General features: G+C 49.4%; 1 protein-coding gene across 1 annotated transcript in view; it reads right to left on the reverse strand.

Moving 5' to 3' along the window:
* Positions 1-15,131, reverse strand: part of flad1 (flavin adenine dinucleotide synthetase 1) — a 41,777-nt gene extending 26,646 nt beyond the window's left edge. The window contains exons 1-5 of the mRNA XM_068022753.1: positions 15,098-15,131; positions 14,148-14,397; positions 7,714-8,464; positions 4,040-4,187; positions 1,591-1,689 (exon numbers count right to left, since the gene is read on the reverse strand). Coding sequence (XP_067878854.1) covers positions 1,591-1,689; positions 4,040-4,187; positions 7,714-8,464; positions 14,148-14,312 — 1,163 coding nt within the window. The 5' untranslated portion in view covers positions 14,313-14,397; positions 15,098-15,131. The remainder of the gene's footprint in view (positions 1-1,590; positions 1,690-4,039; positions 4,188-7,713; positions 8,465-14,147; positions 14,398-15,097) is intronic.
* Positions 15,132-16,657: the final 1,526 nt, after the last annotated feature.

The raw sequence follows: 16,657 nt of genomic DNA on the forward strand, positions 1-16,657 counted from the left end.
ATATAGAATAACAGATACCCGGGAGTGAGTTACAGACTGGAATCTAATCGAGAGGTTCGGGGGGTTTATATATAGAATAACAGATACCCCGGAGTGAGTTACAGACTGGAATCTAATCGAGGGGTTCGGGGGGTTTATATATAGAACAACAGATACCCGGGAGTGAGTTACAGACTGGAATCTAATCGAGGGGTTCGGGGTGGTTTATATATAGAATAACAGATACCCTGGAGTGAGTTACAGACTGGAATCTAATCGAGGGGTTCGGGTGGTTTATATATAGAACAACAGATACCTGGGAGTGAGTTACAGACTGGAATCTAATCGAGGGGTTCGGGTGGTTTATATATAGAACAACAGATACCCGGGAGTGAGTTACAGACTGGAATCTAATCGAGGGGTTCGGGGTGGTTTATATATAGAATAACAGATACCCCGGAGTGAGTTACAGACTGGAATCTAATCGAGGGGTTCAGGGGGTTTATATATAGAATAACAGATACCCGGGAGTGAGTTACAGACTGGAATCTAATCGAGGGGTTCGGGGGGTTTATATATAGAACAACAGATACCCGGGAGTGAGTTACAGACTGGAATCTAATCGAGGGGTTCGGGGTGGTTTATATATAGAATAACAGATACCCGGGAGTGAGTTACAGACTGGAATCTAATCGAGGGGTTCGGGGGGTTTATATATAGAATAACAGATACCCGGGAGTGAGTTACAGACTGGAATCTAATCGAGGGGTTCGGGTGGTTTATATATAGAATAACAGATACCCGGGAGTGAGTTACAGACTGGAATCTAATCGAGAGGTTCGGGGGGTTTATATATAGAACAACAGATACCCGGGAGTGAGTTACAGACTGGAATCTAATCGAGGGGTTCGGGGGGTTTATATATAGAATAACAGATACCCGGGAGTGAGTTACAGACTGGAATCTAATCGAGGGGTTCGGGTGGTTTATATATAGAATAACAGATACCCGGGAGTGAGTTACAGACTGGAATCTAATCGAGGGGTTCGGGTGGTTTATATATAGAATAACAGATACCCGGGAGTGAGTTACAGACTGGAATCTAATCGAGGGGTTCGGGTGGTTTATATATAGAATAACAGATACCCGGGAGTGAGTCACAGACTGGAATCTAATCGAGGGGTTCGGGTGGTTTATATATAGAATAACAGATACCCGGCAGTGTGTTACAGACTGGAATCTAATCGAGGGGTTCGGGTGGTTTATATATAGAATAACAGATACCCGGGAGTGAGTTACAGACTGGAATCTAATCGAGGGGTTCGGGTGGTTTATATATAGAATAACAGATACCCGAGGGGTTCGGGGTGGTTTATATATAGAATAACAGATACCCGGGAGTGAGTTACAGACTGGAATCTAATCGAGGGGTTCGGGTGGTTTATATATAGAATAACAGATACCCGGGCGTGAGTTACAGACTGGAATCTAATCGAGGGGTTCGGGTGGTTTATATATAGAATAACAGATACCCCGGAGTGAGTTACAGACTGGAATCTAATCGAGGGGTTCCGGTGGTTTGCATTCCTATAAATGTGGAGAAACACTTACCTCTTACAGGTGTCCTGAATAAAGTTCTCCATTTCTGGAAAGGGCGAAACTATTCGGACATACAGAGCTTGCAGCTGATTCTTATGGTCTGGAAACATCCTGTACAAAACAGTGGAACTTTTAAGTGGAGCATTCTTGGTGACCTCTCTTATTCTCAAGGCACCAACGTGGGCAAGGGCACTTTTTCTGTGGGGCCTCCCTTCTTCCGACACCTCACGCGGCGTTACGTCATGTGTGGGCGCAGACAGCAAGTGTGGGTGGGCTATTCGGCTATGGAGGGCATCACCAGTGAATCCACGTCTATCGTTACCTGCTATCCAGGCATTTATACTGTTTATCAGCAGTCGAGGTTATCGATCAACAAACTCACCGTTACAAGTATACTCAACAAAGGATGGCTGTGTAACGACCAATGAACCTGAACTGGATGATTCAGCTCCCCACTGGCAGAGCTACGAGCCTAATGGGAAACGAATTTAGCAGTTCCAAGTGAGCATCCGCCTTTAATTCAGCGCTGCTTTGTCACTGTGAGCTAAAGAGGCAGTTCCTTAATCAAGGGTTCAATGTTGGTAATGAGTGGAGACAGGCGACCCAACATCCAATCTCTTTATTCTCTGTCCCTGCGTTTAATGGGACAGTGTAGAGGGAGCTTTACTCTATCTTTTTTGTTATTTGTTGCTGGGATGTGGGTGTCACTCGCCAGCATTTATTGCCCATCCCCTAATTGCCCCCTTGAGAAGGTGGTGGTGAGCTGCCTTCTTGAACCGCTGCAGTCCATGTGGGGTAGGTACACCCACAGTGCTGTTAGGGAGGGAGTTCCAGGATTTTGACCCAGCGACAGTGAAGGAACGGCCGATATAGTTCCAAGTCAGGATGGTGTGTGACTTGGAGGGGAACTTGCAGGTGGTGGTGTTCCCATGCGTCTGCTGCCCTTGTCCTTCTGGGTGGTAGAGGTCACGGGTTTGGAAGGTGCTGTCTAAGGAGCCTTGGTGTGTTGCTGCAGTGCATCTTGTAGCTCGACACCATCCAGGACAAAGCAGCCCACTTGATTGTTTGTGGATGGGGTGCCATTCACTCCCTCCACCACCGACACACAGTGGCAGCAGTGTGTACCATCTGCAAGATGCACTGCAGCAACTCACCAAGGCTCCTTAGACAGCACCTTCCAAACCCGCGACCTCTACCAACTAGAAGGACAAGGGCAGCAGACGCAATAGGAACACCACCACCTGCAAGTTACCCTCCAAGTCACACACCATCCTGACTTGGAACTATATTGGCCGTTCCTTCACTGTCGCTGGGTCAAAATCCTGGAACTCCCTCCCTAACAGCACTGTGGGTGTACCTACCCCACATGGACTGCAGCGGTTCAAGAAGGCAGCTCACCACCACCTTCTCAAGGGGCAATAAGGGATGGGCAATAAATGCTGGCCTGGCCAGCGATGCCCACATCCCGAATTAAAAAGAAATCCCAAGCCTGGATATTGTCCAGGTCTTGCTGCAGATGGACATGGGCTGCTTCAGAATCTGAGGAGTCGCAAATGGTGCTGAACATTGTGCAATCATCAGCGAACATCCCCACATCTGACCTTATGTTGGAGGGAAGTTCGTTGATGAGGCAGCTGAAGATGATCGGGCCTAGGTATCTTGTTTGATGGGGACAGTGTAGAGGGAGCTTTACTCTGTATCTAACCCCCGTACTGTACCTGTCCTGGGAGTGTTTGATGGGGACAGTGTAGAGGGAGCTTTACTCTGTATCTAACCCCGTTTTTTTTTTAGGGAGCTTTACTCTGTACCTGTACCTGTCCTGGGAGTGTTTGATGGGACAGTGTAGAGGGAGCTTTACTCTGTATCTAACCCCCGTTTTTTTTTCTTTTTTTTAGTGTAGAGGGAGCTTTACTCTATCTAACCCCCGTTTTTTTTTTAGGGAGCTTTACTCTGTACCTGTCCTGGGAGCGTTTGATGTGGGACAGTGTAGAGGGAGCTTTACTCTGTACCTGTACCTGTCCTGGGAGTGTTTGATGTGGGACAGTGTAGAGGGAGCTTTACTCTGTATCTAACCCCGTTTTTTTTTTAGGGAGCTTTACTCTGTACCTGTACCTGTCCTGGGAGTGTTTGATGGGACAGTGTAGAGGGAGCTTTACTCTGTATCTAACCCCCGTTTTTTTTTCTTTTTTTTAGTGTAGAGGGAGCTTTACTCTATCTAACCCCCGTTTTTTTTTTAGGGAGCTTTACTCTGTACCTGTACCTGTCCTGGGAGTGTTTGATGGGGGACAGTGTAGAGGGAGCTTTACTCTGTATCTAACCCAGTGTTGTACCTGTCCTGGGAGTGTTTGATGGGACAGTGTAGAGGGAGCTTTATTCTGTCTGGAAACAGCCTGCCGTGCGTCTGGTGGTGATGCGGCAGTTTGAGTTGGCCCACCGCTCAGCACTTCTGTTGCTCACCTACCTGCTCACCGCTCCATGGAAGAGATGGACCAGGGCTGTACAATCCTTGCCCCCGTTGAATCCCACACAGATCTCAGACAGGCTGTATTGGGCCAGAGCATCCTCCACTGTCCTCAGAGCTACTGCCACCTTCTGGCCAAGCCGTGATTCTGCAGCAAACACAGCACAGGGTCACCTTTTCACTTCAGTGCCCTTCGACTTCAGTGTGTCAGCCACTGACTTGGCGACCGGGTGGGACGTATGGCAGGACTCACAGTCTACAGAGTCTATGTATACAGTGCACTAAAGCAGAGTCTACTTAGAGCGAGTCTCTCTGAACTGCAGCAAACAGAACTCATGGTGGAAACTACAGCAAAGACTCCCGACAAAAGCAGTTACATCACCAGCAGAATGCAGTTAGTCAAGGGGAGTTGCATAATAGGGATTATTAAATCACGAGTAGATAGAGAGAAACTGCTCCCATTGACGGAAAGGCCGAGAACCGGAGGACACAGATTTGAGGTGACTGGCAAAAGAAGCCATCAGGAAAAGCTTTTTATTTTACCCAGCGAGTGGTTAGGATCTGGAATGCACTGCCTGAAAGTGCGGTGGAGGCAGATTCAATCGAGGCTATCAAAAGGGCACTGGATAATTATCTGAAGAGAAAAAATTTGCAGGGCTAAGGGGACAGGGCAGGGGGAGTGGGACTAGGCAAGCAGGGCGGCACAGTGGCGCAGTGGTTAGCACCGCAGCCTCACAGCTCCAGGGACCCGGGTTCGATTCCAGGTACTGCCTGTGTGGAGTTTGCAAGTTCTCCCTGTGTCTGCGTGGGTTTTCTCCGGGTGCTCCGGTTTCCTCCCACAAGCCAAAAGACTTGCAGGTTGATAGGTAAATTGGCCATTATAAATTGTCACTAGTGTAGGTAGGTGGTAGGGAAATATAGGGACAGGTGGGGATGTTTGGTAGGAATATGGGATTAGCGTAGGATTAGTATAAATGGGTGGTTGATGTTCGGCACAGACTCGGTGGGCCGAAGGGCCTGTTTCAGTGCTGTATCTCTAATCTAATCTAATCTAAGTAGCTCTTGCGGAGAGCCAGCACGGATACGAAGGGCCAAATGGCCTCCGTCTGCACTGTCAGCATTCCACGATTCTGCGTGCGTGAAATCAATCCCAGTCACTTCCATCAATCTGTGCCTTTCTCAGTGACAGTTTTTCCTGTCCCTCAGAATAGATTCTACCAATTTACCCACAACCGAGGTCAGACTGACTGGTCTATAACTACCTGGCCTATCCCTCACACCCTTTTTAAACAATGGTACAACATTCGCAGACCTCCAATCATCTGGTACCTCGCCGGTATCTAGTGAGGATTTGAAGATGGTCCTCAGCGCATCTGCTATTTCCTCCCTGGCTTTCTTTAACAACCTGGGATGCAATCCTACTGGTCCTGGCGATTTATCCACTTTCAGGGATGTCAGACTCTCAAGCACTTCCTCTCTCTTTATGGTTATCGTATCTAATATTTCACACTCCTCCTCTTTAACTACAACGTCTGCATCAACCCTCTTCTTTGTGAAGACACAGACAAAAGACTCATTAAGGACCCTGCCCACATCTTCTGCATCCACTCATAAGTTCCCCTGTACATCTCGAATAGGCCCTACCCTTTCCTTAGTTATCCTCTTGCTCTTAATGGTGGGAGCCGAGTGTAATATATCCAAATTTGCAGATGATACAAAACTAGGTGGGAGGGCATGTTGTGATGAGGACATAAGGAATCTGCAAGGGGATATAGATAGGTTGAGTGACTGGGCAAACACTTGGCAGATGGAGTTTAATGTAGGAAAGTGTGAGGTCATGCACTTTGGTAGGAAGAATTAAATGGCAGACTATTACTTAGATTGAGAGAGATTCTAAAAAAGTGCAGCACGGAGGGATCTGGGTGTTCTTGTACATGAAACACAAAAGGTTAGCATGCAGGTGCAGCAAGTAATTAAGGCGGCAAATGGAATTTTGGCCTTTATTTCTAGGGGGTTGGAGTTTTAAAATAGGGACGTCTTGTTACAACTGTACAGGGTGTTGGTGAGGCCGCACCTGGATCACTGTGTGCAGTTTTGGTCACTGTATTTAAGAAAGGATATACTGGCATTGCAGGCAGTTCAAAAGAGATTCACTAGGCTGATTCCTGGGATGAAGGGGTTGACTTATCAAGAACGGCTAAACAGGCTCGGCCTTTATTCATTAGAGTTTAGAAGAATGAGGGGTGATCTTATTGAAACGTACAAGATTCTGAGGGGGCTCGACAGGGTAGATGTTGAGAAGATGTTTCCACTAGTGGGGGAATCTCGAACTAGGGGACATAGTTACAGAATAAGGGGACACTCATTTAAAACTGAGATGCAAAGGAATTTCTTCTCTCGGAGGGCAGTGAATGTCTGGAATTCTCTCCCCCAGAGAGTTGTGGAGGCTAGATCACTGAAAGTATTTAAAGAGGAGGTAGATAGATTTTTGAAATGTCGGGGAGTTGAGGGCTGTGAGGAGCTGATCAGCCATGATCTTATTGAAAGGCGGGGCAGGCTTGAGGGGCCGAATGGCCTTCTGCTCCTATTTCTTATGTTCTTATGACAGCGGCGCCGTCTCCAGTCGTCTCCATTCTCACCGAGAAGAGGGGCATTGCTATCATCCCTACAGTTCTTATAAAATTACCCTCTCCCAGCGAGGGTAGTGTCACAGGCAATCTGTATGGCCTAAGGTGGGGGGAGAATACCCCCCTTCTAATCACCACCCCGAGTCTCCTGTTATAAATTGCATGTTCCGACGTCAGATGAGGGCAGCGTTGGTCTCTTGGGATGCCCAAGCAGTCGAATAGCTGGAGGAAAAGTGGACACTTGAGTAAAGAGGCTCAGCCTCTCTGATGCCCATAATGGATTGCAGTCCAGCAATCGTCCACTCCCTATTTAAAGGGACAGTCGTGGCTCGGTGTGCGGTATTCCCTTTCAGTTCACTCCGCCGGGAGATGGGACATCGAGGAGCTGCTGTGCGGGATGTTAAAAAGGTCCCCACGGCACCACGTGAAATGGGTTTTCCTAGTAAACCAGCCAGCATCCGTCTCTCAACCAGGGAAAGAGCGTGCACTTTGATAGCGCCTTTCACAACGCAGGATGTCCCAAAAAACGTCTCACAGGCAATGAAGCACTTGTGAAGGGCAGTCACTGTTGTAGTGTAGGAAACGCAGCAGCCAATTTATGCACAGCAAGATCCCACAAACAGCAATGCGATAATGACCCAGATCATCATTTTTTTTAAATAAAAAAGTGATGTTGGTTGGATAAATATTGGGCCCCAGGACATCGGGGAGAACTCCCCCCATCCCCACCCCCTTCCAATTGAGGGATCTTACACCCACCTGAAAGGGCAGATGGGTCCCTCGGTTTAATGTCTCATCCTGAAAGACGGCACCTCCGACAGTGCAGCACTCCCTCAGTACTGGCACTGGGAGTGTCGGCCCGGATTATGGGGCTCTGGAGCGGGGGCTCGACCCCACAACCTTCTGACTTGGAGGAGAGAGGGATACCCATTGAGCTCTGGCGGACGCTGGCTGCATGTGGTATTCTAGTTCAGTAAGGGTGATTGTAAACAATGAGAGATACGATGGACTCTAAACGCACAGGGAGAGGTTTAGGGAGGGAATTACCTGATTGAGCCAGGTTGTACACGTCGCGCATCGAGACAGCCACGGGATCCTTCTCGAGGGGGACGATGGTCCCGGCGGGGAGCTGCTCGACCAGGAAGTGCAGCGCCTCCTCCAAGGGGCCCTCGCGGTCAGAGTCCAGGGTCAGCTTCACCCGGTAGTAGTTGCTGGTCCAGTCGGGGTAGGAGCCCAGGCTCAGCTGCCGGCCGAATCGGCGGTGGGCCTCGTCCAGCACTGGAGTGATGGCCGTCTCCTCGGCGTTGACGAAGACCTCCCTGGTCGAGTAGCGCAGCCGGTCGTTGCGGAAGAGGTGCTCGAAGCTGTTCAGGGCCCTCTCCAGCAGGGCGGGGATGCCCGGGAAGATGTAGACATTGCGGACGCTGATGAGCGGGTACTTGGAGGGGCCGCCGGTCAGCCCGTAGTTGAGGCGGGAGGACCGCGGCACGCGGGCCAGCTTCATCTCCGGGCAGGCGGCGTCGATCTTGCCGAAGAATGCGCCGACCAGCGCCACCAGCTCGGGGTGGGGGAACGTGCCCTCGCTGAAGGCTCGGGCCACGCCCTCGAAGGTCACGTCGTCGTGCGTGGGGCCGATCCCCCCCGAGGTCAGCACGTAGCGGTAGCGCCCGGCGAAGGCTGCCACTTCCTCCGCGATGGAGTCCACCTCGTCTGGGATGACCGACACCTTCTCCACCTTCACCCCCAGGGAGCGAAGCTTCCGGCACATGAAATAGGAATTGGTGTCCTGGGTGTGGCCCTTGAAAGAAGGATTTCAACAAATCGATTAGATCTAAAATTATACAACCACTTGCATTTATGTGACGCCGTTGAGCTGGTTCCGAGGATCTTGATAAGGTAGATCAAGGGAAACCTGTATGGCTGAACAGGCTCGAGGGGCTGAATGGCCTCCTCTTGTTCCTATACTCACAGCAGCATATGTATAGCAGAAAAAAATTTAACCCCCAAGCCACATAAGGAGATATTAGGGGACGGGCAACCAAAAACTCGGTCAAAGAGGTCAGTTTTAAGGAGCGTCTTAAAGGAGGAGAGAGAGAGAGAGAGACGGAGAGGTTTAGGGAGGGAATTCCAGAGTTCCCAGGCAGCTGAAGGCACGGCCGCCAATGGTGGAACGATGGGAGATGGGAATCGGCAGGGGGAGGAGATGGGCAAGAGGCCGGAATCGGAGGAGGGCAGAGATCTCGGAGGGGTGTCGGGGCTGGAGGAGATGATAGAGATGGGGAGGGAGCCTTGGAGGGGATTGAAAACAAGGATGAGAATTTTCAGATTGAGGCAAATTTTACGGGCTTAACATCTTTGAAAAAGAAATTAATACTCCACAGTGAGCCAAAAGAAAAAGGTTCACTAGATCAGTCCCTGAGATGAGGGGGGGTTGTCCTATGATGAGAGGCTGAGTAAATACGGTCAATATTCTCTGGAGTTCAGAAGATTGAGAGGCGATTTCATTGAGACTTAGAAGATTCTGAAGGGGCTGGATAGGGTAGACACAGAGGTTGTTTCCCCTGACTGGGGAATCTAGAACACGGGGGGGGCACAGTCTCCGGATGAGGGGCCGATCATTTCAGACTCAGATGAGGAGAAATTTCTTCACTCAGAGGGTTGTGGATCTTTGGAATTCTCTACCCCAGAGAGCAGTGGATGCCCAGTCATTGAGTATATTCAAGACTGAGATCGATAGATTTTTGCTCTCTCAGGGAATCACGGGATATGGGAAGCGGGCAGGAGTGTGAAGTTGAGGTCAAAGATTGCATTGAATGGTGGAGCAGGTTTGAGTGCCCAAGTGGTGAGGATGTTGCCCGGGCTGGAGAATTTCAGTTGTGAGGAAAGATTGGACAGGCTGGGGTTGTTTTCTTTGGGACAGAGGAGGCTGAGGGGAGATTTAATCGAAGTGTTTAAAATTAGGAGGGGTCTAGATAGAGTGGATAGGAAGGACCTATTACCCTTAGTCGAGGGGTCGATAACCAGGAGGCATAGATTTCAGCTAAGAGGGGATATGAGGGGAAACGTTCTGCACCCAGAGTGTGGTGGGGGGTCTGGAACTCACTGCCTGAAAGGGTGGTCGAGGCAGAGACCCTCACCTCATTTGGATTTGCACTTGAAGTGCTGTAACCTACAAAACTATGGACCAAGAGGCAGAAAGTGGGATAAGGCTGGATGGGTACGAGTCAGCTGGCCGGGCCAAGGCGGGCCATGTGTATATTTCAATGATTCTATTTCTACATTCTCCTATTTCTTATGCAAACCTTGGGTCTAAGAAAGAACTCGCATTTCTATAGCACTTCACTGCCAATTGGAGGGCAGCCGCCATTATTGCAGGCGAGCCATTTAATGCACAGCCAGATTCCACAAACCGCGCTGAGATAAACCTGGAAATGTCGGCCAGCGCTCCAGAACCTCTTGTGCATCCGTCCGAACCAGCCAGAGTCTCGGCTTTTGCCTCTCGTCCTGAAAGACGGCACCTCCGACAGTGCAGCACTCCCTCAGTGCTGGCACTGGGAGCGTCGACCTGGGTTATGGGCTGAAGTCTCTGGAGCGGGGGCTCGAACCCCACGACCTCCTGCCTCTGAGGCGAGAGCACGACCCACTGAGCCACGGCTGACACACAAAAAAAAAGGACCTCGATTCAGCTGGTACCACCATCAGAAAGATTCACTTAAGAGACTGCTCTATGTAGCCTCACCTCCCTCACAGAGAACAGTGAACTGTGTTAAACTTGATTACTGCGTCCAGTCCTGGTCACCACACTTTAGGAAGGATGTGAGGGTCCTTGAGAGGGTGCAGAGGAGATTTACCAGAATGGTTCCAGGGATGGGGGATTTTAGTTACAAGGTTAGGTTGGAGAAGCTGGGGTTGTTCTTAGAACAAAGGAGATTGAGGGGAGATTTGATCGAGGTGAACAAAGAACAGTACAGCACAGGAACAGGCCATTCGGCCCTCCAAGCCTGCGCCGATCTTGATGCCTGCCTAAACTAAAACCTTCTGCACTTCCGGGGACCGTATCCCTCTATTCCCATCCTATTCATGTATTTGTCAAGATGCCTCTTAAACGTCGCTATCGCACCTGCTTCCACCACCTCCCCAGGCAGCATCCCATCAGGCCCTGGGGACTTATCTACCTTAATGCTTTGCAAGACACCCAACACCTCCTCCTTTTTGATAATGAGATGACTGAGACTATCTGCACTCCCTTCCCTAGGCTCATCATCCACCAAGTCCTTCTCTTTGGTGAATACTGATGCAAAGTACTCATTTAGCACCTCGCCCATTTCCTCTGGCTCCACACATAGATTCCCATCTCTGTCCTTGAGTGGGCCAACCCTTTCCCTGGTTACCCTCTTGCTCTTTATATACATACAAAAAGCCTTGGGATTTTCCTTAATCCTGTTTGCCAATGACTTCTCATCACCCCTTTTAGCCCTCCTGACTCCTTGCTTAAGTTCCTTCCTACTGTCTTTATATTCCTCAAGGGATTCGTCTGTTCCCAGCCTTCCAGCCCTCACGAATGCTTCCTTTTTCTTTTTGACGAGGCTCACAATATCCCACGTTATCCAAGGTTCCCGAAACTTGCCAAACTTGTCTTTCTTCCTCACAGGAACATGCTGGTCCTGGATTCTAATCAACTGACGTTGGAAAGACTCCCACATGTCAGATGTTGATTTACCCTCAAACAGCCGCCCCTAATCTAAATTCTTCAGTTCCTGCCTAATATTGTTATAATTAGCCTTCCCCCAATTTAGCACCTTCACCCGAGGACTACTCTTATCCTTATCCACAAGTACCTTAAAACTTATGGAATTATAGTCACTGTTCCCGAAATGCTCCCCTACTGAAACTTCGACCACCTGGCCGGGCTCATTCCCCAATACCAGGTCCAGTACAGCCCCATCCCTAGTTGGACTATCTGCATATTGTTTCAAGAAGTCCTCCTGGATGCTCCTTACAAATTCTGCCCCATCCAAGCCCCTAGCACTAAGTGAGTCCCAGTCAATATAGGGGAAGTTAAAATCACCCACCACTACAACCCTGTTACCTTTACATCTTTCCAAAATCTGTCTACATATCTGCTCCTCTACCTCCCGCTGGCTGTTGGGAGGCCTGTAGTAAACCCCCAACATCGTGACTGCACCCTTCCTATTCCTGAGCTCCACCCATATTGCCTCGCTGCATGACCCCTCTGAGGTGTCCTCCCGCAGTACAGCTGTGATATTCTCCTTAACCAGTAATGCAACTCCCCCACCCCTTTTACATCCCCCTCTATCCCGCCTGAAGCTTCTAAATCCTGGAACATTTAGCTGCGAATCCTGTCCTTCCCTCAACCAAGTCTCTGTAATAGCAACAACATCATAGTTGCAAGTAATAATCCAAGCTCTAAGTTCATCTGCCTTACCTGTTATACTTCTTGCATTGAAACAAATGCACTTCAGACCACCAGTCCTGCTGTGCTCAGCAACATCTCACTGCCTGCTCTTCCTCTTAGTCCTACTGGCCTTATTTACTAGTTCCCCCTCATTTATTTCACTTGCTGTCCTACTGCTCTGGTTCCCACCCCCCAGCCACACTAGTTTAAACCCTCCCGAGTGACACTAGCAAACCTCGCAGCCAGGATATTTGTGCCCCTCCAGTTTAGATGCAACCCGTCCTTCTTGTACAGGTCCCATCTGTCCCTAAAGAGATCCCAATGGTCCAGATATCTGAAACCCTCCCTTCTACACCAGCTGCTCAGCCACGTGTTTAGCTGCACTATCTTCCTATTTCTAGCCTCACTGGCACGTGGCACAGGGAGTAATCCCGAGATTACAACCCTGGAGGTCCTGTCTTTTAACTTTCTACCTAACTCCCTGAACTCCCCCTGCAGGACCTCATCACTCTTCCTGCCTATGTCATTGGTACCAATGTGTACCACAACCTCTGGCTGTTCACCCTCCCCCTTCAGAATACCCCCTGTCCGTTCAGAGACATCCTTGACCCTGGCACCAGGGAGGCAACATACCATCCTGGAGTCTCTTTCACGTCCACAGAAGCGCCTATCTGTGTCCCTGACTATAGAGTCCCCTATAACTATTGCTCTTCTGCGCTTTGCCCCTCCCTGCTGAACAACAGTGCCAGCCGTGGTGCCACTGCTCTGGCTGCTGCTGCTGTTTTCCCCTGATAGGCCATCGCCCCCCAACAGTATCCAAAACGGTATACTTGTTAGAGAGGGGGATAGCCACAGGGGATTCCTGCACTGACTGCCTGCCCCTTCTAGCGGTCACCCATCTATCTGCCTGCACCTCGGGTGTAACCACTTCTCTAAAACTCCTGTCTATGACGCTTTCCGCCACCTGCATGCTCCTAAGTGCATCCATGCGGTCTGTGAGGAGCTGCAACTGGGTACACCTCCTGCAGACGTAGTCGCCCGGAACGCTGGAAGTGTCACGGACCTCCCACATCTCACAGGTGAAGCACTTCACCCCTTTAACTGACATTTCTAGCACTAATTAATAAATTAATTTAAGATAGATAAATACTTATTAAATCCTTACTAAATTGTTATAACTAGATGGTCCCTAGTGCTAGATTCCTACTATAAATATTAAATGCTAACTAAGTACAGTAATCTCCTCCCTCTGGTTTAGTTACTCTACTTACTTATTAATTAGTTAATTCAGGTTTTAATCAATTTTTATCAATGTTTTATTTTCAAATTCAGTAAAAGAAATTTCCCTACCAGCCAATCAGGTCACAGCTTTCCTGTGACGTCACTTTCAGTTTTTTTTTACCAGAGGTACGTTTTTTTTTATACTTACCGGTCCGGAACTCTGCCCTCCGAGTCTTCTCCCAGTCAGCTGTGCTCTTTGGAAGCTCTGGGCTCCCCTCACTCTGAGGACAGGTAGGAAATGAAAGGAGCTCCTCGCTCCCTCCTTACCGAACTTCCTCACTTACCAAACTTCCACTGTGGCACTCTATTGCAACACAAGTCAGCACTATAAGATGGCTCACTTTTATACTGATTCACTCTCGCTCCCTGAAAACTGGTTTAAACCAATTCTCTAATTAACAAGGTGCAGCTGCAAGATTATGATGGGTTTAGATAAGGTAGACAAAGAAAAACTGTTCCCATTAACTGATGGCACAAGGACTAGGGAACGCAGATAGAAAGTTTTGGGGAGGAGATGCGGGGAAATGTGAGGAAGAATTGTTCTACACAGCGGGCAGTAATGATCTGGAACTCACTGCCCACAAGGGTGGTCGAAGTGGAGACGATGAATGAATTCAAAAGGAAATTGGATGGGCACTTGTGGGAAATAAACTTGCAGGGTGGGGGAAATGGGGGGGGGGGAAGCTGGCCTGGACTCGATGGGCCACCCGAATGCTCTCCCTCATCGCCGTAAATGACTCTAAATCTTGTTCTGCTCTCAGGCCAGCCCAAGCGTTGCCTTTACCTTTAAGATCTCGTCGCCAATGACGATGATTCCCGCCGTGGATGTGAGATCCACCTGCTCCTCACAGGCATCGGCCTTCGATCCCACCGGGTCCATGGCCAGCAGTTGGTAACGCAGTCTCTTCACGCGTACAGTGGCCCCCAAGATCCTCGGGCACCAACGCATCGAACTCCGCGGAGGTTCATGAACTGGTGCGAATCTTTCAGCAATGGATTCCGCCGTCTGCAAACCCTCCTCGGCGGATGCTGGGCTGCAGGGTAAAAATAAAAAACGCACGCACAAACACGGGAGAACAAATTGCTTTCGCTGTATGTGTCATTTGCACGGAAATCAGTCAAACAATCAGCAGCCTCTGCCTTGTGATTCAGCACTGCTGGAACGGTGCCCTCATACAGTCAGAGCAAACTCGGTGACACGTGCCAGCCGGTTTGAACTCAGCTGATTACCTGGAAGCTACAGCACAGAAACAGGCCCTTCGGCCCATCTGCTCCGTGCCAGTGTTCCTGCTCCACACACGAGCCTCCTCCCACCTCCCCTCTCCTCATCTCGCCCCGTCTGCATATCCTTCAACTCCTTTCTCCCTCATACTCTCCTAGCCCAGGGAGGGCTGATGAAACCAAATGCAGCAACCCAACGGGGATCAGCCTGGTCAACACAGGCCAGGATCTGAAGCTGGACTTTTAGGGGCTCAGTGTCCCACCACTGAAACATGGGGAAGGAATTGAATCCCCAGTAAAACTGGTCATTAATCCTGCAAATGCTGAATATTTGAGCATTTAATAAAGGGGAAATTGTAAATAGCTTGTTTTAGACTTCTTGGCCTAAGGAAGTGTTTAAAAGCGTCATATAATGTTTATAATTATTAAATATTAATAACAAAACTCTTATTTAATAGTTTAGGTTGGTTTTGGCTGCTTCTCCCCACCTGTACAAAGCTCAGCTGCACTTACCTGCAGCTCTGCCCTTCAACCGAACCTGCTGCCCACCCCCTCCCCAAGTCCCACCTCCTTTCCACGCTCATTGGCTGAGCGCCTCGTCCGTCCGCGCCAGCCTGCTGAGCCATTGGTCCAACGTCATGGCGCCAACCGCCGCCAAGTTCGGCGGCGCCCTTCATTCATTTTTTTTCCGGCCCCACGGGCAACGTGGTCCGTGTGGAGCGACCACAGCCTGACTCTCAGTTCCGAGGTTGTTTGCTTCCCTTTCCTGATCTCATTGAATTTGTGCCTTAATTGGAATGTAAAATTTGCATTTGGCTTGACTTTTATTTTCTGACGGGTGATGCAGTGTAAAAGGTCATTTTAAAAAAAAACAAATTTTGGGTCACGTTCTGGAGATGCTATGTACATCAGACAATTTCAAAGCTTGGTGGCATCACTGCTAAACAAGTGAGAGTCAGGGGTCATTGGTAAATATGTTTGTGCTGCTGGAAACTTATGTTTCTTTTTTATTCATTCATGGGATGTGGGTTTCACTGGCTAGGCCAGCATTTATTGCCCATCGAGAAGGTGGTGGTGAGCTACCTTCTTGAACCGCTGCAGTCCATGTGGGGTAGGTACACCCACAGTGCTGTTAGGGAGGGAGTTCCAGGATTTTGACCCAGCGACAGTGAAGGAACGGCCGATATAGTTCCAAGTCAGGATGGTGTGTGATTTGGAGGGGAACTTGCAGGTGGTGGTGTTCCCATGCGTCTGCTGCCCTTGTCCTTCTAGGTGGCAGACGTCACGGGTTTGGAAGGTGCTGTCTAAGGAGCCTTGGTGAGTTGCTGCAGTGCATCTTGTAGATGGTACACACTGCTGCCACTGTGCGTCGGTGGTGGAGGGAGTGAATGTTTGTAGATGGGGTGCCAATCAAGCGGGCTACTTTGTCCTGGATGGTGTCGAGCTTCTTGAGTGTTGTTGGAGCTGCTCCCATCCAGGCAAGTGGAGAGTATTCCACCACACTCCTGACTTGTGCCTTGTAGATGGTGGACAGGCTTTGGGGAGTCAGGAGGTGAGTTGCTCACCGCAGAATTCCCAGCCTCTGACCTGCTGTTGTAGCCACAGTATTTATATGGCTACTCCAGTTCAGTTTCTGGTCAATGATGACCCCTCGGATGTTGATAGTGGGGGATTCAGTGATGGTAATGCCATTGAATGTCAAGGGGAGATGGTTAGATTCTCTCTTGTTGGAGACAAGAGACATGTTCCTCTCCCAAACCCCAGAGACCTGCTGTCAATATTCAAAGACTTTTGGAGACGCACTGCAAACAGACTTGCTCCTATTGATTCTCATGTATAGACACTCACTATATATTTATCTATCTATATTCACACATTGCCAGGGAACCCCTGCACGACACCTGCAGGAACTGCCTCCCACTCTTCAGGCTGCAGATAAGTGGGGGTAATCCTCAGCTGGAGGGGACAGCGGGTGTTGGAGAACATTCATCATTGAATGGTGCAGTACAGGAGGTGGCCATTTGGCCCATCACCCTCGTGCTGGCTCTTTGGTAGTGCTATCCAATTAATCCC

Source organism: Heterodontus francisci, chromosome 46 (assembly GCF_036365525.1).
Source record: "Heterodontus francisci isolate sHetFra1 chromosome 46, sHetFra1.hap1, whole genome shotgun sequence".
Taxonomy (NCBI): Eukaryota; Metazoa; Chordata; class Chondrichthyes; order Heterodontiformes; family Heterodontidae; genus Heterodontus; species Heterodontus francisci.